Source organism: Polyodon spathula, chromosome 36 (assembly GCF_017654505.1).
Source record: "Polyodon spathula isolate WHYD16114869_AA chromosome 36, ASM1765450v1, whole genome shotgun sequence".
NCBI classification, from domain to species: domain Eukaryota; kingdom Metazoa; phylum Chordata; class Actinopteri; order Acipenseriformes; family Polyodontidae; genus Polyodon; species Polyodon spathula.
In genome coordinates, this window is record NC_054569.1 from 3,408,080 (window position 1) to 3,434,491 (window position 26,412).

General features: G+C 42.0%; 2 protein-coding genes across 2 annotated transcripts; both read right to left on the bottom strand.

Moving 5' to 3' along the window:
* Positions 1-643: 643 nt before the first annotated feature.
* Positions 644-20,564, bottom strand: LOC121303991 (alpha-2-macroglobulin-like protein 1). Its single transcript, XM_041234902.1, has 36 exons — positions 20,406-20,564; positions 19,296-19,479; positions 18,679-18,835; positions 17,904-17,956; positions 17,531-17,551; positions 15,922-16,090; positions 15,748-15,832; positions 15,376-15,508; positions 14,889-15,003; positions 14,092-14,201; positions 13,532-13,699; positions 12,441-12,671; positions 11,470-11,533; positions 10,895-11,040; positions 10,430-10,579; positions 10,089-10,253; positions 9,637-9,772; positions 9,237-9,351; positions 8,806-9,031; positions 8,472-8,598; positions 7,991-8,112; positions 7,512-7,563; positions 6,867-6,950; positions 6,436-6,612; positions 6,048-6,129; positions 5,678-5,834; positions 5,031-5,105; positions 4,722-4,884; positions 4,197-4,393; positions 3,443-3,658; positions 2,967-3,088; positions 2,308-2,398; positions 1,759-1,827; positions 1,388-1,493; positions 1,007-1,048; positions 644-798 (listed from the first exon to the last, which is right to left on the bottom strand). The coding sequence occupies exons 1-36, from the start codon at positions 20,474-20,476 to the stop codon at positions 776-778; spliced, it is 4,404 nt and encodes a 1,467-aa protein (XP_041090836.1). The 5' UTR covers positions 20,477-20,564; the 3' UTR covers positions 644-775.
* Positions 20,565-23,386: 2,822 nt separating this feature from the next.
* LOC121304032 (CD276 antigen-like) lies at positions 23,387-25,531 on the bottom strand. Its single transcript, XM_041234981.1, has 3 exons — positions 25,084-25,531; positions 24,283-24,597; positions 23,387-23,778 (listed from the first exon to the last, which is right to left on the bottom strand). The coding sequence occupies exons 1-3, from the start codon at positions 25,415-25,417 to the stop codon at positions 23,666-23,668; spliced, it is 762 nt and encodes a 253-aa protein (XP_041090915.1). The 5' UTR covers positions 25,418-25,531; the 3' UTR covers positions 23,387-23,665.
* Positions 25,532-26,412: the final 881 nt, after the last annotated feature.

Below are 26,412 nucleotides of genomic sequence, written 5' to 3' on the forward strand. Positions count from 1 at the left end.
GGACGCGAGCCACGTTCTTAATGCTCTGCTTGTATAAGGAAAATATTTACACTTGAATAACAGTGTATTAGGGCAGTAATGAATATAATTTGCTGAGGTTTTGTCTTTTTGAAATTCCTCTGTAAAAGTCGACATTTCGATCAAAGTTTCCTTCCATCTTAAAATATTTCGTATTTTGTGAAGGTTTTGTAAATAGAATTAGTTTTACACGAAACACAGTCTGCTTAGCAATAAAAAAAAAAAAAAAAAATAAAAAAAAAAAAAATTGCACTGCACTACTGTGTGTATCTTTTCATTCTATAGCATAAAACTAACTGATGAAAATGTAGCGATACGAGTCCAAAAAAGTATTCCCAGTGCTCTCTGTAATGAACGTGGAGGAGGGGAGAGTTATTGTAGGCATACTTCTCATGCATTTTACCCAAATTAAACAATACAATGTGAAATAGAACTTTACAAAACAGAACCCACTTGAATCAATACAACTGTGATGCGGAAAAAGCAACATCCTGTTTCTATAGTGACAGGGATACAAATCTCAAATATACTGTAGATGTTTCTATATTTAGAAATACCAAAGGAAACTACAATTCAATACCAAACGCGTTGAATAGACTCAACAACAAAAAACAACAGACCAGACTTCATTTATACAAATGCAATTTCTGCAAATTTATTTGACTTTAAAAGCTTCTTTTTCTGAACATACAGCAATTACAGCAGGAATTACAGGAAGCTGATTTTGGGGAATGGTCCGTGTTGGTCAGCTGGTCTGTTAGACTTTATTGACTTCCTCAGCTGAAATGCAAAAAAGAGACATAAGACAGAACAGCCTAGAAACTACAAGCGCTGGTGTAGAGTAATGGGTTCATTATTTACCTCATGATTACAGTTTCAGAAACTACAAACAAAAACTGGATTCAATATCTGAGTGCCATTATTTAATGGTCTTGCTAATAAAATGCCTAAAGCAAGCTGTTGCAATTGCTCTAGTTGTAACACTCACGTTCATGGCAGGGGGAGCTGTACTCAGATTCAGCATGTTCACCTGAAATACAAAGGAAAGCACTGAGTAAAAAAGACCCTTCTGTGTCCCAGTACAGAGCTAATGGAAATGGAGGACACTCCTCCAGCGTTCATGCTGTCCCGTGTTCATTTACTTGAGTGAGGCTGACCCAGAAAGGTTCAAGTCACTCCACAATTGGTAAAAAGACCAGCCTGAGACACACACTTCCCCACAAACGGATCGCTGCAACCGGCAGTTTTGTTTGCTAGTTGAAAATAAGAAGCCTCTTCAAGTGAACTAGAGGACAGTGTTGAGGAAATTGCTGTTGCCAGACCTTAGCCTAAAAACACAAAGCCCAGCAGAGATGGAGCTCCCCCTTACTTGTCTGGTAGTAGTCGTAGATCTTGACCACAGCTGGTTTCAGGTTCCTCACGTTAACATCCTCAATGATGTTGAAGGAGTAATTCATGGGTAGCAATCGTCTCAGCTGTAGGGGAGCAGGGGTATATATGTTTTTAAATATCCATTAAAAGCTGAAATCAAAGGGTCCACAAAGTGTTGTGAGGGAGTCAGGGCTCATGTTAATGTGTTTAATGATTCTTTGTTGTGTTTCCTGCAATATGTTGCCAAAGCCTTTGCTAGTGGTGCAGCAGCTACAGGCTCAACCTCCCTCCAGCCAGACAGACATACGCTTGCATGTGGGCTTTCTCCTAACCCAGCTACAGTGGCTCTGACTCAGGTGTTGATCTTACCCCATCAATATAGACGATGACGTGCCCGTCCTCAGTGTCGACACGCTTCACAAAGGGAGCTCTTTGAAGCTGCAGGGAGAACAGGCCCATGGGATAAGACAGATGACATTAGGAAATAAACATGCCTGTTTTGGCTTAGGTCCAAAAAAGCCCAGATGATTTTTAGCTCTGTAGAGACCTCAACCTTTATTTAAATGCAGGTTAGTCCACTGCATTTAAGCACAAGACAGTTTGCTCATCAATTCTTTATATAGCTGACTGCCTTTACATTGTAGGAGAGAAATCATACCCTAAGATAGAGGCCACTAAGCTATCAGGGCTTCACAATCTTACTCATTGAAGCAGCATCATCAAATGAAACAGGTAAAGAAGTTATCCTTTCGCTAAATGACCTTGACTCTCGATTAGGAGCCTTATAAAGGTTCACCACAGTACTTTTGCAGAGTATCTTTGCAGTTGTATCATGCTTTTCCCTTGAATGTGTGATGTAAGATGATCACCCCTCAGGTGTCTTTGTCTGACCCAGTTTATATGTGGCGAGTTCCTTACATTCTCCAGAGAGCGCTTATCAGGGCTGAATCCAGACAGCAGTTTCACATTCACGATCACCATGTTGGTTTCCTCTCTTTTCCCATTGTAACTAAACACGAAGAGGAAGAGAGACGAGCGGGGAATTTAGAAAAAAATAAGATAAAATGCAGTAATTTTTTCAGAAGAAAAATTAAAACAATCCGTTCATGTTTCAAAACTAGAAATAAAGAATTTAGAAATGTAATAAAGTCAGTGATGAACATTTTGTCTAGAATTCTTTCTCGAGGTTATCAGAACAATGTTAATAATTTCTAAGAGGCGTTTCATTGCGATCCTGGGTTTGAGTTTTGTAACTTCAACACAAATTCAAATCCAGTGAATTTGTGATGTGTTAAAACAGGTTGAGGATTAGGTTCTAGTGGAAAACATTTAATACAGAACCCTGTGCTAACTAATATGAGAGACTGCCGATAAAGGCATATTGTACTTTATTGTTTGTATTACTGTGGCTAACCGGTCACAAACTGACACCACCACATGTGTTTCACTGGCATGAAGCCAGCGTTAAACCCAGGCCTGCAGAAGAGAAAGGCTAGGGAATCAGCTGCTGTCTGCTACTTTCCAAAATGAACAAGCTCTACAATGACGGCATGTTTAAGGGTTTCAAACCTGCGCACCTGACTGTGAAGAGCACTTTCAGGGTCTTCTTGTCAGTGACATTGCAGAGCCCCCTCGCTTCCGCGGAGATGCTGAAGGTGGAGAACCCGGGAGGGGGAGGGATGTTGTACCGCAGTGCCAACTGAGAAACGGAAGAGGAGAGAGTGGAATGAATGACACGGGCTGGGCAGCTCTCTCCAGGGTTTACTGGAGCCCAGGGTATACGAACTCCATTCCCCATGCATAGTGATTGCCTCTGCCTTTCCTGTAGCTAATATATAATACTACTAGATTCTTCCACATCCTGACATTCCAGTTTGTATTTAGAAAGACTAATAGGTACTTGAATACTGTATACGTTATATTGTTGTGTAGCCCTTTAAGTGACGGCAGAACACAAGCTATGTCACTATCAGCACTAAGATACTCCATAGTGCTGACAGCACTGAAACACTCCTCAGTGTTTCTGGCAGGTCTATTGGCAGATGACACTGACCTGCACGAAGACGCAGTTCTTGCCCTCTGCCTCCACGCTGTATTCCCCAGGGACTTCCTGCAGTGGCTCCTCCTGGTAGAGCAGCCTGTTGCTCTGGTCCAGGTGAAACTGTCTCATGAAGCCCCTTTTAGAACGCACTGTGAGAGTGCTGGAGCCCTCTGGGGAGAAGACCAGGGCACTGTAGCGAGCCAGGGCCTGCAGAGCCACCACTGTGTCCTGGAGAGAGAGGGGGAGACAGTCAATGTGAGAGAGAGGGGAGTGAGAGAGGAAGTATAGTACTGTGACTGTGCTCAAGCACAGAGCCACCACTGTGTCCTGAGGAGAGAGGGGGAGAGTCAACGTGAGAATGAGAAAGACCTAGATCCCCTGTAATAAAGCACTTACATGTGGTGTCAGCGGTGGGATCCCTAACCTGACTACACAAGGGGGATCGTAGTCCCGTGAGCAGGGGGCTGTGTCATGGGGGGCTGTTGAAAGGGGGTGGGACTGTAATGACTCATATGGAGGACCAGCTTGACTCAGGAAGCTGCTTATTAAGCTCTACGGGTTTGAGAGTTCAGGTTCCAAGATCTGAAGGTGACAGTAGAGGAGCATCTACATGTGGCATTAGAGAAGTGGGGTGTCTACATTGTGGAAGATATATTGTAGGCTAGAGCTAATTGGGGACTGTGAATAAATTAACTTTGGAAAAACAAACTTGGAATTAGAACATTTTTCACAAATCAGATATTTGTCTGTATAGCGGAGCTCTCACCTGCGTAGATGAGAATCCTCCGTAAGGGTTCTGCTGGTAAGCCAGCCACTTGACAATCCGGGAAGCATAGCTGAGATCGGAGGCAGACGGCTGGGGTGCAGAGAGAACAGACATCAGCACGTAGGCCGTCATCTCCACTTCCAGAGAGTCGCTCCTGCTAGAATCGGGTTTGGAGCGTGACCAGTGCAGGGAGCCATCTGAATTGGAACACAGAGGCACGACACTGTAACACTGCTGACAGGATTAATGAATGTCTTGGTACGCCTAGCATGGTTGTAAGAGGATTCTTTTAATGATCTATTTGGGTTTTCAAACATCTCTTGTAGAGTTTAACTGTTTGGTTCAGTATTGGAATGCTATTGGATATGTTTGGAGTGTTTAGAACAATCCTTTTGCTTATTGTTGATGTCTTCCGAGTAGAACTAACCCAGGGCATTTCTGGGGAGGGAGAGAGAGTGAGAGAGAGAGAGAGAGAGAGAGAGAGAGAGAGAGAAAATTTGTGATAGAAGCTCTTCTTCTCGATACCTGTCTTGTGTGCTTGCTCTTCCAGCTCAGTGAGCAGTTTTGATCTCATCTCCTGGTCTCCTGCCAGGCTGAAGGTGTAGGACAGAAGTGCTGTGGTGTACGTGTTGCTTATATTGTCGGCCGCAGACCTCAGACAAGCCAGACTGCTGTTTAACACGGGGTCCTGGGATTGGGTACAGATAACAGCCAATCACAATCCCCTTCACTTGCACTCTCCAGATGTCAAAGGAAACCTTGCTACCTTTGAAAACCCAATGCCATAACTCCTCTTAGCAGACTGGGCTCCGCCCGCCCTATTCTCATACTCACAGTGAGAGGGGTCTCCACCTCTAGCAGGGCGGCAGTGATGTAGGCTGTCAGCGACACTTCGTCCCCGACTCCCCCCTGAAACACACAAACACACCCACACTCAGACGGCCTGGCTTCTCTTTGTGTTTGAGAAGAGCTTCACTGAGGGATTGAGGTTCCTGCATTGAATCTGGTGTTCACTTCTGTGCCACGTATGATGAGAAGTGACTGGATAACTTCCCGCACAACATTGATGATACTCAAGAGCGACACAAAACTGAAAGAACACAAGACTCCAGACAGTAGCCTATTACTGCCACCACTTATTCCATGCAGCATTCTTAAAGAACATACAGCTTGACCGTGCATGGAGTCCTCTGGTTATTCCATGACTTATCATGGCCACATAACCTGTACAGTATGCTTGTGAAGGGGATGTCTTTGGGTTGCCCAGCCATTCTGTTCCTATTAAAACGTTAAACGTATTTTCAATGCTGAATACAAAATACTGGAAACAGATTGCTGCATGATGAAGCATTGCTGTTTCCATTGAAAGTAATGCAACCACCATGCTTTCAAAAGGAAGCAGTAAAGACACTGAGCAAGGCAAGGTATTATTTCTGTCCTTCCTTCCTCTCCCTCATCCCTCTCTCCTTATTTCTCCCTACCTTCATGTTGTTGTTGAAGAGTTTTCCAACGCTCATGAAACAGCCATTCTTTTCCTGGTGGCGGCCCAACCAGTCCTGTGCGTCCTTGATATGTCTGGGGTCAATGTAAATGAAGGGCAGCGCCCCGCCAAACGACTTCAAGACAAAGGCTGTCAACCTAGAGGAATGGAGAGAGAAAACACAGTCCAGTAAACCAATTAAATGCAGCAGTATTTATTCTTATTGTATTACTGTAGAATAGAGTGTGTTTTTATTATTTTCTATAAACAGTCTTGCAGCTGTTCAGCACCTCAAAAGCAAAGGGAAGAAGTGTGTAGTGATTACTGTACAGAGGGCAGTGACTAACATATAGAAACAGACAAACACTTACCAGGTGTTTCCAGAGTCATCGCTCTTCCCAAAGGCACTGTAGGAGCCATCTTCATGTTTGTAGTTCAGTTCCCGCTGGTAACCTGGTGGGAGGGGGAGGGTTTAGAAATCACGGTAAGACGGTAAGAGCAGAAAAGTTAAAATTCAGTCATTTATTTTAGTTGTGTAGCATTGCCCTCTCGTCAATCATCTCTCTCACCACTCTCCTTCTGTCTCTCCACCTCAACTCTGTTACTGCTCTCCAGAAAACTGGCCCTGGCTTGGATCCCTTCGGTTCCTCACTGCTCTCCCTCACTGCTCTCCCTCACTGCTCTCCCTCACTGCTCTGGTCTCTGATCTATTCATTGAGCTGCTCTTCAGCCTCTCTCCCTCTCTCTCCCCATGCTCACCACTCTCCAGGAATCTTGTAGCTTTGGCTTTGATCTCCTCAGTCAGCTGCCTGGTCCCCTGCAGGTATTTCAGTATGTAGATGTTGGGAGCGAAGAGCACCATGTTCTGTTCTCCGCAGCCGAAGGGCATGGCAAGGAGCCGGTCCAGATTCTGCATGGCCCGGCCCAGCAGGTCCCCTACAGAGGACAGCAGAGAGGGATTACACTGCTGTCTACCAGAGTTTGAACCCACAATGTCCCCACTGTGACACCCAGACCCTCAAATAACCAACAGTGTTCCATCTTCAATACGAGCATGTTGTTGCTTCACCCACCCCCGCCCCTGCCCATGCCCCCAACTCCAACCCCAACCCCAACCGCAACCCTGCCCCCAACCCCTCTCATTGCACTTTTCTGGGGTGAAGGTTTTGAGTTTTGTTTTTGTTTTTTACCGAGAACCGACAAGGAAGCCTTAGCTGATCCATTCACGGTCACTTCTGGCAGCGTCAAGGACATCTGCTCCTTCACAGCACTCCCTGAGAAGCACAGGCAAAGGAGAACAAGCTCACACAGTGAACGGTAAGAAGAAGTCCATCCAGAACTACAATCAAACAGACCTCATCTGCCTTTATCAGTCACTTCCTTTGGTATGATGAGGGCTTTGGGTTATGTTATATATCTTACATGGGGCTATTATGGGTCCTTTTCACAAAACTCTTTACTTAACAAAAATAGGCTTTGCATGGAATGTAAATGAAGGTACATGGAATTTCTGGTAACAAATTAATACTATAGGATTTAGATTACTTAACTTAATTCATAACTGGTTAACAGTTTGTTGAACAGTTTCATCTTTTCAAATGTGTTTCATTTGACTCTTCTAACGTCTCTTTGTAACTTATAGAGTAAATACAATTTTAAATGTAGGAATATTTACAAGACCTCCCATCTCTACACATACAGTTAAAAAGTCAGTTAAAACGGGTCAGAACCCGACCAGACAAAATTAAATTCCATTTTCAGGTGAAACTGATCCTATAGACCTAAGACCTGGATTACAGTGACCTTGGAAACTTGACAAACAGAGAGTGGCTCACCTCCTGGACACATCAGTGCATTCTGGGTAACAGTCTGTTCTATTCCTTCAGCCTTCCAATGCAAGAAACAGAAAACTACTTGAGTGGCGATTCACAGAACAGTTCAACTCCCAAAGAGATAGTGGTGGCATTTAGAAACACCCACTTACAACAGTTTACACAGTGGCCATGCTATGATGAGGGCACACATTCCTAATGAAACCGCCTGGACTGAGACGAAGCAATCTGATTGGAAATGACTAGTAAACATCACGTGGAAAATGCTGGAGCTGTGGCTCACAATTGCAATTAATAATCTGACTGCATTCTGTCTCTGTCACTACAGACAACACAAAGCAAAACTAGAGTGCACACACACAGAGGGCACTAAGAACAGCGTAATACGCACTTAGTATTTGAAATATTTAAAATATCTGTATAAAATCAAGAGCTTATCCGACTGAAGCAGAAAGACGCAGACAGACAGCCTGCTCCCTCACCTCCACCAGTAGTTTGCGGATGACCGTGTCAATGCGGCCTCTCTCAGGGACAGCCACCACTTCATTGCCACACAGAGTGTCTGTCTGAAGAGCCTGAGCGCTGACTGTCACATTCACCTCACCTGGGGGCGCAGAAGAAGCTTCTTAGGTTGGTATGCACAGTTACAATGTACTGAATGGCTAAGTCATTTTGCATGATATATGTAAGTACACAATTGAATCAGAAAAGGGTTCTGGTTAGGATTAGAGGTAGGGTTAGAATTAGGGTTAGGTTAGGGTTAGGGTTATTTTGTGCAAAAAAAAAAAGTAAATTGTAACGATGCATAATAACATTGTAATTATGTGTAAGCACAAACTTATTTACTAAGCAACTACTATGTAAATAAATAGTAATTAGACACACAATGTAAAGTGTTACCAAAAATGTTGCGGGGTCACACTGAAGCATTGAAGTTCTTGTGAATAAGAAGCGGCCCCTTACCCAGAGCCGAGGGGATGAAAGCCCAGCGAAACGTCCGGGCTTCGTCGGCACACAGGCAGGTCGTGTACTCACACCCTTCACAGGGCGTCATCTGAAACTGGGAAGACTCTGCATGGCTGACCTTCACCTGCAGGGGGAGGCAGAGAGCAACACAGCGGATAAGAGAGAGGGAAGGCTTGGCAAAGAGATGGGCTTTTCATCCAAATGAATGATTTGATAATCACTTTCATTTACAACACCCACAAGAGCACTAGATTCTCATTAGAGTAATTGTTTTTCATTTCATTTCAGGTTTGTTGGCAGTCGTGCGCCACTGTGTATGTGAGCAGCTCACCATGATACACTGGGACAGGTAGTTGAAGACAGTGGCCTTCAGTTCAAACTGTTCCCCTCTGATGACGGAGTAGGGTAGAGTGAGCTCCACGAAGAAGGGCTGGAATGCTGTGAGCCCAGTTGGGGGCGACATACCAAATCCCAGAGGAGATGTGCAGAACGCCCCTGCCTTCCACTCTGTGATGGTGTCCGGGACTGTGTGTGTAATCTCCACTGAGCCAGACTCCCTGAGAGAGAGAGAGAGAGAGAGAGAAACGAACAACTCGTATTAGACCTGCTGCTTTTCATTTCTGGAGGCCTTCATGCAATTTCACTGCTGAAAGAAGCAGCACAATTTGGCACAATTGGCTACTTTAATCCACATCGTGGATGGCAGATTCACTTGCCCTGTTGGCCCCAGAGTTAAGATAGTGGAGTTCAATCAACACTTACCCAACTGGAACCAGCTCCCAGATCCATGTCTCAGGGAAGTACTTCCGGACAGTCTCAGGCTCCTTCAAAGCAATGTCTGGGCTTGCTTGACCGAACACGACTTCTGGATTGCTTACTTGAAAAGACACAAAGAAACACGGTCACAGCAGTGAAACTTTACCCCCTAACCCTAACCCTTTACCCCTTATATCATAATCACTAGACACAGACAGAAGTGAATCGACACTAAGAACTGCCTGAAATAGAGGAAATTATAACTTTGTATAAATTGAGTTTTATTTTCATTAAGCCACTTAGCTGACTCAAATAGGCTCTTGCAGCTTAACCAGAAGACTTATACATTGGTTTGTTTTTGGGTGTAGGGCTATTTTGCAGACTTATTTTGTGTTAATTGGCTCACCAGAATTCTCTAACACCTGCACTGGCACAGCCTCACCCGGTGAACTGAATCTAGACAGTAGCATAGGTTTATTGAATTCATGACACTCAGTTGGCTTCTTCACATCAGAGTTAGACAGAATCTTCAGACCCAGACCCTGCAAATGAAGATAAAAATACAATAACACATTCCAGTGCACAGATAAATAATCTTCCAGTCGGCTTCTAAAACACGCAGTCTGCTAGTGAATTGTCAGTGATGGGTACTTCTTCAAGACAACACATTATACATACTTCTTCAAAAAGAATATGGGCAATGATTATTCTGCACACCCTGTGATGGCACAACAGTAACAGAACATTCACTCAAACAAGCTACCTTTAAACAAGTCAAGAATGGCAATGGAACCTCTTAATTCTATCTATGCTACGTGAAGACAGCGGGAGCTCCACCAATGTATAGATGATTCCTACCTTAAAGATCCCGTATACATCATTATGCGATCTCCTCCGGTAGTAAGGCATTATGGAGCGCTTGTCCAGTGTGTGAAATGGAGATGGTAGGCAAGGGTAGGGTTCATAGTCCTCCACTCTGTATGAATATCCATATTGCTTTTGAACAGGGAGCAGGTTGTATACCTGAGAGGAGAAAGTGAAGGACAAACAAACATCAGATCATCTTATATTATGGGTTTAACTACTAATAAAAAGATCAACATGAAATTAGATGAATAATAAACCTGATTGCAATAGAACAATGAACTTGAATTGTAGAATGTCTGTGATAAACCAGAGAGGCGAGCAACATTACTCACAGTGTCTACAGTCAGTTCCTTATCAGGCTCCATCAGTATGACGCTTTGATCGACCGCCCGGAGAGCACACAGGGACCCAGGATCAGCACGCAGGTGAACAGTGGTGTCCTCTCCAGGGAGCTCCTGAGGAGCTGAGAACTTGAGATCTACCTGCACCACAAACACACAGACAGAGTCAGAACTGTAGAGAACTACAGGTCTATCTGCACTCCAAACACACAGACACAATCAATACTGTAGAGAACTACAGGTCTATCTGCACCACAAACACACAGACACAATCAATACTGTAGAGAACTACAGGTCTACCTGCACCACAAACACAGAGATGCAGTCAATACAGTAGAAAACCTGAGATCTACCTGAGTCTCAAACATCAACTGATCAACAAACAGGTACTTATGAGGTTCGGCAAAGTCTATAGAAAGGCACCTCTGGATCAGACAGCATTTCAAGTCTGATTACCTTGTTCTTAAAACACTTGTCGACCTGGAAATCAAAGCTGTCCGCAACAATCTCCCCATTCGGGAACACAGCGTAGACAAGGACCTGAGCATAAGGGGCCAAGTCTGACGACACTGGCAGCTTGAAGGAGAACTCTCCCTCTGACACTGTGAAGAAGGGTGGAGGAAAGGCATGGTAAAAGAATGAGACTGTGTGAAATTATTTAGCAGATTCACCTTTACCTGCTGGAGGTCTGGTAAACACAATTGCCAAGTAATTAATGTTAATGTTAATGGTAGGTTAAGAGCGTAGAAAGTGAGCAGAAATATTGTAGATCAATACAATACAATACAAATATTCAAATCTTCTAATAGTTTACATAAGCATTCTATGTTTTGGAGTTATGGATTCTGATCTTGGGACATGGAAGTCCACCACTTCAGACTCTCACAGTTTGATAGAATATTATAACAGCATGGTTCTTTGTACCCTGGGGATCAATGTGGTCCATTTGGTTTCCATGTTTTATATTGTTCAATCCTTTACTCCCTACATAGTCACAGTGCAGTACCAGTGGAATCTGCCTGGAATCTTACCTCGTCCTGCCTTCATCGGGACCTCAACACGCCCATTCCGAGCAATGCTTCCTTTAGCTAAAACCTGGGAAACACAAACACACACGTATAGTGAGGCCCATGTTACCTAGGAATGATGCTGAGCTGTTAGCTCATGTTCGCAGGCCTTTCGGATGTTACTCCCCTGCCTATGGAGTTTAATTCCAATTGCTATCAGGGAATCTAGATTGAAGACGTACAGTAGAACCTCACAGTTATGAACTGACTCATCCACCGAATACCCCACGTTCAACCGGAAGAGTACAAACACTCAACCGTGCGTGCCATGCAGCCAGATAGGCACTCCTACAAGCAGCGCTCATGTCATGAGCAGGCAAATCACTGTAGCAACAAATGTATCTAGAAAGCTGAGACAGACTGAGGATTGTATTTGGCAATTTCAAATCAAAGGAGGCTGAATGAATGCATTTTGTTTAAAAACAAGCACTATGTTAACCCAGGTTTTCAATTTCAAAGGTAGCTTAAAGATAGCCGTTGATATACAGTACTGTTTTAAACACGCTGGAATCATAGCAATGCGAGTATTGCATTGCTGTGCTCTATCCTTTTATTATTTGCCAGATTAAGGCTACAGATAGCAGGTGTACAATTTTATTAAAACCTTTGAAAACTCATATTCAGCGTTATGGACATTTCACTCTTACGAATGACCTCCATTCTCAAGGTCATTGTAATTCCGAAGTTCTACTGTATTTGCTTTTTCATAGCTGGAATGGATTTTAACCACAAGCTTGTTGCTAACCTAACATTGGATTGTAACGCGCCCGGGCAGTCCTTTGCATGAAGAGCACATTATCCTGTTGCTGTTACCGTGCAAGTTTGACATTAAGCTGTTTCAATGAAGAGCAAATGCATTCCACCACAAGTGAGTGATTTGATGCTGTAGGCTGAAATCAAATTAAAATGTAGCTGAAAGAATCCCACCTACTCACCAGATAATAGAAATCCATAAACTCCACCCCCTTTCCCAGCTCCTCCCCCCGGATGATGTAACTGATGCTTATTGGTGCTTCCTCTCCACACTGAAGCTTGCCCTCATTCTCCTGGATCTTCAGGAAACTCTTGCTCTTGGAGTAAAAGGGATTGAGGAACAGAAAGGCCGTGCCATATGTGGGACGAACCGACTGATAATCATAAACATTATCCAGCAGAGAGTAGCGTGCCTAGAGAAGGAAAGAACATCATCATGCATCTCATTTAAACTACTTTATCAAATAGCTGACTCCAGGTCCTTTACTAGGGGACAGTGGCCCCAAATAAAGGGATAGTTGCTCAAGGGAGCTTTGTAATTCAGGGTCTAGTATCACATTTTGAAGTATATCTACACTGTGTGTATTTAGTCTTATTTGGCTATAATTATCACCGATTTCACGATATCTGTGAAACGTACCCATTGCCGGGAAATATAAAGTTCCCTGTGAAAAATCCCATTTCTGAAAGAATAGTGTAAATAAACATATTCTTATCACTTAAAAACAAACACAGCAAATGTTTGCCTTATTGACGCACACCCTGTTACACTGCTTAGGAACTCTGCAGCTGGTTCAGTTTGCTTCCAGTGAATGATTGAACACACTGCATAGAGCTGCACTGCTCCTTTAAAATGCCTTCAACTAAAAAGACACCAGTTGCATCAAAGATTACAAATATTTCTGCTAAACATCGCTCAGTCTAGTACAAGAAGGAGATATTTCAGGTGTCTGCTGTATTTTTACATGTATTAATGTTTATTTTTTTTGATAATTCATTGATGGTGAAAACAGAAAGTCTTTAAAAGGAGGGCATAAGAAACTAAACATTCTAAAATGTATCATTTATGGTTTTACATACAGGTGAGCATTTAAATATTTAATAACTCATAATAACTCTAGAGAAAATGATCAGCTGTGAATGTGACAATGCTATTAGTCCTGCTTTAATGCATGTTTAATCTTGAAATATCTTGACATGCCCTCAGTATTTTTAGATGGGGAAATGTGGTACAATAAGCTCAGAGAGCAGGGAGAGATAGAAAGGTCCTGACCTCAAGCCTGACAGACTGGGTGTCCCAGGATGAGGTGTCCAGTGAGATGGGGACCAGGCCCCTGCTGTCCGTGGTGAAGTTCATGATCTCGGTGTGGTTGTCCCATCGGATGATGAGATGAACCTTCTCGTCTGGGAGGGGGGAAGAGTCAGGTCCCGTCATCTTGATCTGGGGAAGGGAGAGACACTGAGGCGGGGGCTAGTTAAATTCTCACCCCTACTCAAGACTGGATCATGAACCCCAAGGCAGAGCCATGAAAAATTGAAGGGTAGATTCAATCGAAAACATACAGGGTTGCTATATGACCCTCATTATTACCCTCATTTAACTTCCAGGCAGTAGTTTCTCACTGGCTACCATTCAAATGTAACTATTCCCAATTAAAATGCATCTTTGCCTTTGAAATGAAAATTAGGGCCTATTCAAGTGAAAATGGCACTAATTCAGGGTCTGTCGAAAATATATCTTCTGACTTGATGCAATGTACTTTTAAAAAGACGGTTTGTGTTCTTCACTGCTCACCATCCTGTTGTTAACATAGAAAATACACAATAGCTCACCTTTGCCTTAAAGGGGATGCCCTTTTTAAAGGCATTCTGTGCCCCCTCGAAACTGACTTCATTAATGTTAGAGGTGAATCTACAGGAACTGGAGCCACTCAGTTGAACACCTAGCAAAACAAAACACACTGTTTAGATATACTTCAAAATGTGAGCAGCCCACTGGCCCGTTATCAATCCAAACTTCCTCCTTGCCTTAACAAATCTGCCCATGGCTACAGTCAAGGCTCCACACCTTTAAACTTTAACATCAATCCCTTATAAAAGTTACCACTGTGTTTCTGCGCTGTATTTTTGCAGATTTCCCATGCTTTTGCCATGGTTACACTGTGCATTAACTATAGCTTACCCTTGCTTGCTTTGCTTTTAATCTGCTTTTCCATACCTCTCTGGGCTTTACCATGCTGACCTATGCCTTTTTTCCCCTATGTTTTAATACATTGCTTTCTTTTTATGATGATTGGTCCAAGCCTAGCTTCTCAGTAGACATTGTTCCACAAGCACCAGTTCATCAGAGCTGTGAGGAGACCACACTACAACTGAAGTTAAGAGAGCACTCCATCAGGAGCAAGCCCACTGATCTATTCAAATGAAGCTAGTTTGCTCTTCAGAAAGGTCACTCTATTAAATTGGTTCTGCTGCTGAAACATGATGCATGGCAGCCAAGGAAAACCTTCGGCTGACAAAAACAAATATAGCCACCTTTGTTTCCCAATTTCCATGGGTATAAATAAATGAAGGATATCATAGGATAATGGATTCAAACAGACAAGCAAGATATAAAGAGAAGGTTGTACCTGTTCCTTCTTCTTCCAGATCACACTCCACATTAAAGCTATCAGAGTAGCCAGTCGCATTCAATGCAAAGTCTTTCAGATCAATAACTTTGGTCACACAGCCAGTCTTGTCAGTCTGGTCAACAACACGAAAATAAGACATAAAATAAACAAATAGTCAGAAATGCATTACTAACTAGTTCCCAATAACAATACGGACTACCTTAATCATGTTGAGAGAGTGTTTGATAGAGGCGGTCACCAAACACCTAGCAATGCACATTAACAAGACCCGGGTACAATGCTGCATGTCTGGGTTTGTTAGTGAGTGTGTGCTAATGCAGTTCCACTCATCGATACAGCACTCTCCTGGAAATAATTAAACAGCACTCTTCTGGATTTACATATTTGTCGACTCCCGTTCACTTAAATAACGTTGATACAGAAGACATGGCCCTATTTTAATGATCAAAATCTGATGGTATTTGGGAGTGATCTGCTAGCGTACCTGAGCGATAAACATATGGCAGATGTCGTTGTTCTCCACATTATCAGGCCTTCGATGCCAGTAGTACATCCTCCAACTTGGCCGGCAAAATGTTCCTGTTACCTTCCCCAAGACAGGCTTCCCATAGGTGTACCTGGAACCAGACATAAACACGGATTGAAACTCTTTTACTTGCACATGCCCAAGAGACACACCCAGTAAAGGCACTACCGCTCAGAGTGGGGCCGAGTCATGTGATTAGGAGCTTGCTGGTTTAAATGCTGTTTGTTTCAGCATTAGAAATGTCTTTAGGATTTCGGCAGTTGATAGTCTTGCATTTCACTGGCCGAGTGTGGCTTCATGGTTTATAATTAAAATCATAAAATAACCTACTTTGCACAGATCTTGACTGTGACCTCTGTGTCCAAGATAGTGATTGATTTGGGGAGATGAACCTTCACCTCATACTTGGGTAGGACTGAATGAAGAAATAACAATGTTATTGAAAAGGTACAGAACATTCCAGCAAGTGATTTTCTTTACACACACCAAAACAGTCTTCCTCACCGTACTCCTTGATGTTAAAAGACTGGCTAATGTGATTGCCACTGTCTGTCTCTGCGCGCAGTGTGTATGTTCCTTGAGGGGCTTCGGAACTGAGGGGGTGTGACAAGTCCAGAATCCCGCTGACGGACGTCCTGTCCAGCCACTGAGCGATGCGATTAGTCGCGGGGTCCTGGGTTAGGTGGGAAAAGAGAGTTTCATTTGGGAATGATGCTCAACGTCATACAGATTTGATCTTGTTTTGGTTTCGTTTTACATTGAATGGGTTTGTGGTGCAATATCTTGCTTTTATATAAATCATGCTTGTTATTGAAGAGGTGATGGTCTGTTCAGAGATAGTAACATATTTAGTGAAAAGGGGAGTTTGATTAGGGTAAAATAGGCAATACTCTAACCTCCTGGAAAATGGGGAGTGGACAATGATATTTCTAGGACACTAAGACATTTAGTAAGCAAGTTATCTAATTGGAGTACCATGAATGTCCTCCATTAGCACAAAACAGTAGACTTTTGTCTCCAAGTACTGAATCTGTGAAACTAGAATCAAACACAGTGAATACAAGCAGCATGTGGAGTTTTGGTTTGTGTTCATGAGGTAAAGCCAGCTTCCTCTGGATTGCCCTGCCTGTCTGTCTCTATGCTGTCAATGGACTCTTTATGTCGTTTGTTTATCCAAACTGACCACGTAGTTTGATTTCAAGGTACCAGGACTGAGAATCCCAAGTAAGAGTTTCCACTTGACATTTACCATTAATAACTGGCTTACTAGCATTATTTATTAGCTATAAAAAAGGTTTAAAAAGATACAAACTTGTTTGTTAAACATTACTGCAGTAATTGTCTGCATACCACAACTAAATCTCTGTTTTACTGCATCTAAACTGCAAAAACGTCCGTGAGAGGGCAATGTTTCTGGGTAATCAGAAATGTTTTTTTTTTTTTTTGTTTTTGTTTTTTTTAATGAAGATGAACTATAAGAGTTTAGATTTTAAGCGAGAATGTTATTATTAATCTTTTCAGTATCATGAATGAAAATGGCTGTTCCTTGTGATCTGTATATCTCATATACATTTGTCGCATAGTCCGCTTTGCTTCAACCATGGCTGTAAAATAATTTGCATTTTAGCTAAGTTCTCATCTGGGTATGTTAGAGGACATCTAGACACCGGTTCCTGTCCACTCAGTACTTGATAAGGTAGTACCTGCACATTTATATAAAAAATATCATAATTAACCATATACATGTGTGCATGTTTTGAAAGTAAGCTAGCTGTTAACAGTTGCTCTGAAGTAAAGCATGGTAAATTAGCAATAACACAATAGGGAACCTGAGAATACATGAAGACCAGTCCACTTTATATTGAGACATGTAGACACAGACATACAGAACTTTGAAAAGAAACATCACAAAGTCAAGGAGCAACCATACGACTCGTCTTCTTCAATGTCTTTAATGACTTCTAGTTGAAACGTTTGCCCTTGAATCTCCTTTAGTATTTCTAGATGAGCACGACTGAGGGTTTTATAGCTATGGCTGTTTCAATGGAGACAGTGTTATAGTACTGCACTGTGAAGGAATCTTTGACACTGTTAAGTGCTCGGATGGCCTTACCTGCAGTTCCACAGTTTTGTACTGTAAAAACAAACAAACAAACACAGAAAGCAGTGTTAGTTGCTCACTATGTGACCCAGTTTATTTAATAACAAACAGACTGCTGACCCCTCTTCCTCCACCCCCGCTCTGGAGCCTCTCACATTGTCATTATGAGTCAATACATTTTCTCATGTGCTGAGGGCTGCTGTTTGTTTTCTCATCTGATCAAATAAAGCCTATCTTTTCTTTGACCATGAGCTCTGGACTTCTCTACAGTATTCTGAACCCTCTCCCACTGGCCAAAAAGCTATTTTTTTACTGTCAATTACTGTTGGCTTCTTTCACAGATTGTGGGGTCCCATTCCCACAGTTAAAGAAATGTATCTCTTACCTTTTCATTGATAGGGACAAAATGTGTGTCCAGCGTGACAATTCGAAATTTAACTAAAAAGGAAAGGGAAAGGAGTTTAGAGCATGGCCGCTCGCCTGTGCAGAATGTGATTGCATTTCTGTTTGCTGCATCTCCATACAAGCAACACAAACAAAGAATAAAAATAATAAAAAAATACAACAATTAAATAGCAGCATGGAGGCCCATCCGTTAGCCTTGATAAATGCGTGGCTGAGTGTGAGGGAGGCTGAAATCAATGCAGGCTTGGACAGGGTCCCATTTGTGATGGTTTTCTCATTCAAGCAAAGTTCATATACCTGGCCAAAAAGTTGCACAGTGTTTCTGTGTTCTGAAACTACACTGTAGTGCTTTGCTAGGACCAGCACCACAGCTCATAAAGGGTCCTGCAATGATACCGTATACAACAAACAACACATAGAAAAGCCTACAGCCGCACGGTCTCTGTTGTAGATGAAAATACAAGGCGAAACTGAAACACTACACTAGAAACAGAGTCAAAGTCGAAGAGAACTCTACAACACCACAGGGGTTCTGAGATCAATCAGCTAAAAAAAAACGTACGTTTGTATTACATTGTGTATTTAGTAAGTTCATCTCCCTGTCGCTTCAAAAAGCCACACAAAGTTCTAAACGCATATGTTATTGCACCAGGACAGTATGGGTTAGGTAGATAGATAGATAGATAGATAGATAGATAGATAGATAGATAGATAGATAGATAGATAGATAGATAGATAGATAGATAGATTGGTACCTGTCTGGCCAGGTTTATAGATGGGTTTGTCTGTCTGTATAAACGTCAGGGGATTAGTTGAACTAATCAGGACTTTTTGTGTTTTCTCCAAATGGACTGTTTTTCCTTTCACTTCAGCTCGGAGATACACAATGGTTTCTTCAGGGAACACTGGAACCTGGAGAAAGAGAAAAACATGTGATACCACGGCCACTGAAACCATGCTGAAGTCATTCCATTTACAGAGCCTTGCCTTAAGTTATGAAGAAGCAGCGACACCTTCCCAGCGACACAGGCTTCGTTAATAAGAGCAGGAATTAGCAGGTTACAGACTGTGTTTGGTAGGTTTCATTTAACCTTTCCTGGTTTTGCTATGTTTTAATAGGACACATCTGTGCTTGGTAACTATACACCGTGGTTAATCAAGCTTCTAGTAAAACCTGGATGGGCAAACTGCTATGGAATAGGAGTTTCCCTTCCTCATAAGGCAACACAATTCTCCACTTTGTTTGGTGCTCCAGTGTATATTTTAGACCTTTTCCCAACTGAACGGTGCATGTGGCCCTGTGCAGAAGAGCTCAGAGGATACTCTGAGTGTTCCCTGTCTAATCCCATGGGGTGCTCTCTGTCATTCTCACCTGAAAGGGGACACATCGGTAGAACTCACTGTCCTTCACCTTCTCTTCCAGGAGAGTCACGTTGTCAGCATTGGTCTCCATGGTGACAGTGAAAGTGAGGCTCTCATTGGGGTGGAGGAGCTGGGCGCAGAATGTCTCTGTGGTGCCTCCGAAAATTTGAGCGGGAACCGTGACCAGGTATATCCTGCAGGAGACACGGGACAGCTGTCACCCCTTCATTTCTGGTGTATTGTATACACAAAGCCCTTGCTTGAATGGGCCCAAATTTCACCCATTCAAGCATGTAAAAATAATAATGTTTCCATATATTTTAAAGCCATATAAAATACTGAGAAATGCGATCATACAGAAAGAATTTCATTCCCACAATTGACTAGTAAAAGGCAGACAGGATAGAATGTGACGGACCTTGTGAATTGTAAGCCCTTACAGCAAGGTATACCTTCAAAGTGCAACTACAGTAACCCTTCTAAGAGTTCTCACAGTATTGTCTCAGTTTAACTGTGCTTTTCCCATGGTTATACTCTGCATGTACCAGAGTTTACCCTGGTCTGCCATGGTTATTAATATGCTTTACCATACCCTGTTGTAGTTTACAATGCTTACCTATGCTTACCATGCTTTCACTGTGCTTTATTAGACTCTGCCATGCTTATACTGTAGTATCCCTTTATAAGGGAGAGGCAGCAGTCACAGTGAAGGACTTGTACCAAGTTTATGAAGCACTTTGGTTCTTAAACTCAAGAGCAAGCATTTGCATGGTTGGATTAGATTCAGATTTTTAAACAACAGGCACCTTTTCTGTTTACAAGCAGTCAAAAGTTTTTTTAAAACAAACAAATTAAAATGAACAACTAGCCCTAAGGTCCACTTTTCTTAAGAAGAAACCCAATGATTTAATATCAGTATAGCAATATTAATATCTATGTATAGCTATAGCCTACTTTATTTATATATATATATATATATATATATATATATATATATATATATATATAATATATATATATATATATATATATATATATATATATATATATATCCTCAAGGTCAGAGATTCTTAACTACTACTATTACAGACAGACAGACAGACAGACAGTATACTCTTACGGTCCTTTGGAGCTCTCCTCTGCCTTTGCTGTGTGTAGAAGCAGGCAGGCTAATAAAACCCCTCTCCACATCGTGAGGTTGAAGCGAAGGCCTCCGAGAATGAGAGTGAAGAGAAGAACAGACACTGACACTGAGAGCAGAACTTGTTTACAGCCCCCCTCTCCCTCTCTCTCTCCTCTTATACAATCCTGGAGACCCCTCCCCTCTCCTCCCTCCCCCTATCTAGTGACCTTGTAGGTGGGTGGAGAATGTGCAGACTCACAAGGGGCTGCCAGAACTCAGCTGGTCATTCACTTGGTTGCTGGAACATTTTATTTACAGATAAATTGTTAGGTTTTCAAATACAACTCACAAATTAAGCATAGGTTCTGGTTAAATTTCTAAGGAGACTAATAATCTTTTAGTCTTCTGAATTCTGGTTAGAACCTGGGAAGCTGATTGTATCTTGGCTCTTGTCTTTAGAACAAAAGACTGACGAACAGGACAATCTTGTAAAAACAAGTCCTACCTCGATGCCCAACCCTAACATAAACGATGTTTGCCCTTTGGGGAGACCACTGTTTTGTATCAGAGCCACAAACCTATTGATAAACATCTTCCCAAATAAGTAAGATATAAACAGGTTTTGCTTTGAAAATACAGTTGGCTTAAGAGGGGGTCATAAAAGCTAGCCCCTTTAGGGGGATCTGGGCAGAGCTGATAAAGAGGTTTGTATAACTTGTTTTCTTCTGATTGGGTTTAAGGAAAAAGTGATGACATGGGAAGAAGCGTGCAATAATCCAAATAATGCACTGTTTGCTAAAGAGTGTCTTTTCCGTGCTTGGAGGGACGGAGTTCCTCATTTTATCTATCATATTAAAAGAACCTCCACTGTAGCTTTGCAACCAACTTTATTTTTACTCACAAATGAATGAAGAAACGTGCAACTTCTTCATATGTCAGATTTTTTAACCGTTGTAAAGATCAAATGTCTTATATGTGGAATTGCACTTCTGAAATGGTATTTCTGTTATTAACAAAGGCTAAAGAAAGAAGAACAAAGGCCTAGCTTCCAGGCAACTTTCTGGATTTGCCATTTCTATTGTACAGTTTTCCTAATATAGAAGCAAGCTGCGCTGATACCATGACACTGCAATTGTGATACAATTCAGATCCCCACAATAACAAAAGCACACTGTGAGAGAGGCCAACAAAAGCAACCAGACTAATCTCAGGGTTTAGAGGGAAGAGCTATGAAGGCTGAAGGAACTGAATTCATCTTAACTTATCTTGAGGGGACTGAATTAATTTTATCTTGAAGGAACTGAATTGGACTTATTTTAAGATTAATAGGGGAAATTGAAGTTTAAAATCTTAAAAGGAGTTGACAAAGTGAATCTGAATCAATATTTTTAACCCAGCATAGACACCAGGAGCATTGGAGTCCTTTAAGAGCAGGTTTGACATATCTCTGGGATCAGCCAGCTACTAAGAATCAGAAGAGTATCGACGAGCTGAATGGGCTCCTCTCATATGTTAATGTACCCCTGCCCATCCCCGAATCCTGACACCCAAAGAATCAGAAGAGTATCGACGAGCTGAATGGGCTCCTCTCATATGATAATGTACCCCTGCCCATCCCTGAATCCTGACACCCAAAACTGGAATATAATAACTTCCCAGAACAGAGAGTACAGAATAACATTGCAGGGTGAGAAAGTGTGCAGGAATTTAACACAGACAGTCCAAAAATCCATCAGACAGCCCTCCCTGACTGGTCATCTCCCAACAATGTCCCATCACTCACCCACACACACTGTAATGCTGTTGTAGTTTTTTTTTTTTTTATTAATCTACAGCACAATGTATAATCAACAAAATGGAACAGATGCTGATATTGCAGCTGCCTGTCAATAGTACAGGTATGGCCAGATGTTTTTGCATCACCTGATAGAATTAACTCACGTCGCTTTATAAAGTCAAATTAGACACCGCTTTGTAGTTTCCCATATACTTGAAAAATTGAAATCTAGCATGAAATACTGTTAAAGTTTCCGGTAGACCGTTAGCTATATCATTTTGTAGTTTGTTTAATTAAATAAAAGACCTAAATTATGTTCATATAGTTTCAAAACATGTTTTGGTCTCAATCCTAAAATTCTAGGAAATTCAAAACATTTAGTCATAGTTCCACTCTAGGCTGTATTTGTGCGAGTATTTCAAAATGCTTCAAAACCCAGGAAATGAGATTATGTAAGCAGTATTCTGTGATTATTATACAGAACAGCACTGTGTCTCTTTCTTATTTCCTGTACTTCTCCTGACAGTTTAGTGTGAGCTGTGTGGTATTGCCATAAACCATGTTCATCTACTTGCACTATAGTGTAGAATTTCCAAAAATAACATGCAGACGTTACCATGTTCTGTTCGTTTCAACTTAACAGCGTCCCCTATTGTAATTTTTAACACAGTTCAGTTCTCTATCAACACGGTATATACTGCAAAAGCCAAAACATTGTAGCTAATTATTAAAATAAGGACATAGAGCTGTTTGCTGTTTTGAAATTCTCTCTCTCTCTCTCTCTCTCTCTCTCTCTCTCTCTCTCTCTCTCTCTCTCTCTCTCGTAGTCCAAAGCATCCTGCTATAATAGATTTTTTTTTATCATTCATTTGTGTACCTACATTCCCTTTTTCTTTCGGATTATATAAACACACATTGATATACATATTTGTTACAAGGTGTTTTCCAGTAATACTGAATTGAATGTATTGAGTGGTGACATTAATGGGATGGTGTGCGTAACGCATGTGTGCAAACAAACTGGACTGCCACCAAAGCCTGTTTCCTGATCAGGTACAGTGTGAGGTGGGCTAGGTGAAAAAATGCAGTACAGAGACACAAAAGAATTGCATGTTGGTGTAAATGAATAGTTCCTAACTAGATATTGTTTAAAAAGAAAAATCCTAAAATTGCAGGTGATGCAAAACTGCACAGGCATTGGTTTCAATGGTAGGAATGATTGATTTATTAGACAGATCTGGTGTGAGAGAAACATGTAGAGAAATGTAAACAGGATGTTTAAGCTGGGCGTTTAGTCCTATTGTTTTATAGTGGGTCGGTACTGTTTTTTTGTCCTGGGTCATTAATCAAAGTAAATGCTACTGGACACTGGAACTCCAGCTTCCTGTCTGAATGTCGTTGGCTGGTGTTGAAACACAGTTCCATGGGTTAGGACGGCTATTATACATCACATGCTGTCAGTGAAAGGTATAACACTGTGTCAGCGGCAGGAGGCTTTCTTCACAATGAGTGACAGGAGGAGGCTTGACACGAAACACAGCACGGCGGCCAGGAGACCTGGTCGTTTCCGTTCCTCATTCTGGAAACTGCCTGCTGCACAGACAAGGAAAAACAACGACAGAAACCCCTTTTATTGTACAGTATTTACAGAACTACACTCAGCTCTCTGACTGCTTGTTTTTCAGAAGCACACCAGCTACTGTAATAAATAACTCTCCTTTATTTGCAATCGTTCTTAACTGCTCTTCCTAAAGTATTATTTTATTTTTAATTTTGATAAGTATGTTTTAAGGTGCTTCTGTCTGAGTTTGGAAGTTGCTCTTCAGTTCTAATTAGTCACCATAGTTACATATAGTTACCATAGCTACACATAGATCATTCAAAGTGTCTTTACAAACGTACATGCCAGTGCTGTATAGACACGTTTCCTATTGTCTTTATTGTAGTGGCTGAAGTTTTGTAATAATATAAAAACATTTCCTTGGCTGATCTAGCCTCTTGGAGACACCCAAAGAGCAACCCCTGAAGATGAACACTGTGCTAAACGAAGGCAGTGTTGTTCACCGCATGGCCACCAGGCGGGAGTAGTGAGAGTACCTGAGCTTGGCAGGCTGCAGGTGACAGAAGTGAAGAGGCTGTGGCTCAGTCTGCTGTTGTGGATTTCACACGTGACATTCTCACTGAGAGCTCTGGCAATGACCAGCTGGCTCTGGATGCTGATGAGCCCCTCGCTGTCATTCGCACTGTGTTGGGCAGCACTGTGGACTTGGGTTCCATTGCTGAAGGTCCATACCAGCTGGGCTTCGGGGTAGCCACGCTCGGTCTGGCAGCTCAGGGTCACAGCGCTCGCCTCCTGGGCACTGCCGGTGCTGTCTGACTGGAGACAGGACGCTACTGGCTGGGTGTAGTTTGCTGGAAGAGCAAAGATAGAATTATTCTGTTTTATTAAAGTTAATTGGCTTACAGAAAAGCACTTCAGCCCAGTTTAAAAAACATGACTCCTGCCATATACTGTTGTACTTTCCATAGCAACTGAAATTATATTATATATCTATATATATATATATATATATATATAATATATATATATATATATATATATATATATATATAGCTTATAGAGATAATCGAGTTATAACCACTTGATTACATTTGTTATTTGTTTAATATATATATATATATATATATATATATATATATATATATAATATATAATTATACAGTGTTGTTTTGTAGATCACTCAATATCTCTCTGTCTATCACAGCTTTAGAAATGATTGTAGCCTACGCCCCTGAACTGCTAGGCAGTGATTCTCCTGAACACTGTGGCGCAGTTTAAGCCTACAGCGAAGCAGTAAGGTGTGGTTATTATTATACCTTCAAAAAGAAAAACCTCACCTGCAACATACAGTTCTAAACTGCTGTTTTCAAAATCAGCAGGCTTGAAGCGAACGAAACATTCATAGTCCCCTTCATCTGAGACTCTCGAATCCTCCAGAAATAGAGTGAAATCGCCCTCTTTGAACCGGCTTTCATACACAAAGGTCCGGTCCTTGTAACGCTCATCCTGCTTCCCAGCATCCTCTTTGCCTTCAGCGAAAAAGTAGACTGTTTGTCCGGGCTTTTTAGTCCAAGTCACTATAAGTCCATTGCTGCTCTTTGGCGTGAAGGTGCAGGGTAGTGTCGTCCGGTCCCCAACCCTGGACAGAATGCTTTTGTTGGCGGGGATCATCGGCAGTGATGAAATAACTTTAAAAAGAGACAAAAAGGCATTGCTAGCAACGTGACCTGCAGGACCAATCTGAAGCTGTCACGGTTCCTTTGTTCACATGCACGCAATGTTTAAGTAAACTACAGCATTGATTGGGCCTCCCAGAGTAATCTAGGAACCAGAAAACACAAGGAGCCCCTAATACAGTATTCAAATGTGGAACGGAGCGTGCTCTAGAACAATGGGTTATCGTTTCTAAAACTAATTGCATACACTAATCAATGTAGCATCTATAAAGTGTTTATTTCTATCTCAATATACTGTACGTGCCTTCCAAAAAAAAAAAAAACCTAAAACTCAGGAAGTACCTGCTGCTTTCCAAGGGGGCGTCTGCAAATTCCATGTATGACTAGAAGGGACTGACTGTACCTTATAACACGAGATGATGCTGGAAGAAGGACTGGGTATTTGAAAAAATAAATAGCTAAATAGCACCCCTAAATTGTCTATCTTTTCTACAACAGGTCTGGGAACTGCAGATAAAGATAACTACAGATAACTTTTCACAGAACAAACTAAACCAACTAAAGTAGACATCAGAGCACAGCACAAACGATTCGGAGCACTGTGTATTCAGAGCACTGTGGATTCAGAGCACTGTGGATTCAGAGCACAGAGCACTGTGGATTCAGAGCACTGTGTATTCAGAGCACTGTGGATTTAGAGCACTGTGGATTCAGAGCACTGTGGATGTAGAGCACTGTGGATTCAGAGCACTGTGGATTCAGAGCACTGTGGATGTAGAGCACTGTGTATTCAGAGCACTGTGGATGTAGAGCACTGTGTATTCAGAGCACTGTGGATTCAGAGCACTGTGGATGTAGAGCACTGTGTATTCAGAGCACTGTGGATGTAGAGCACTGTGTATTCAGAGCACTGTGTATTCAGAGCACTGTGGATGTAGAGCACTGTGTATTGAAAGCGATACCGTACACAGGTAAACAGACAGGGACCAA

Coding starts and splice junctions, on each gene's coding strand:
- LOC121303991 (XM_041234902.1), bottom strand. CDS start 20,476: ATGTGGAGAGGGGTTTTATTAGCCTGCCTGCTTCTACACACAGCAAAG. Junction 10,580..10,894: donor ACAAGTGTTTTAAGAACAAG/GTAATCAGACTT, acceptor TTTGTGGTGCAG/GTAGATCTCAAGTTCTCAGC. Junction 5,106..5,677: donor TCTTCAACAACAACATGAAG/GTAGGGAGAAAT, acceptor TGTGTGTTTCAG/GGGGGAGTCGGGGACGAAGT.
- LOC121304032 (XM_041234981.1), bottom strand. CDS start 25,417: ATGATCCCCGCCAACAAAAGCATTCTGTCCAGGGTTGGGGACCGGACG. Junction 24,598..25,083: donor TTTAGAACTGTATGTTGCAG/GTGAGGTTTTTC, acceptor TTGCTCTTCCAG/CAAACTACACCCAGCCAGTA. Junction 23,779..24,282: donor CTGCAGCCTGCCAAGCTCAG/GTACTCTCACTA, acceptor TTGTCTGTGCAG/CAGGCAGTTTCCAGAATGAG.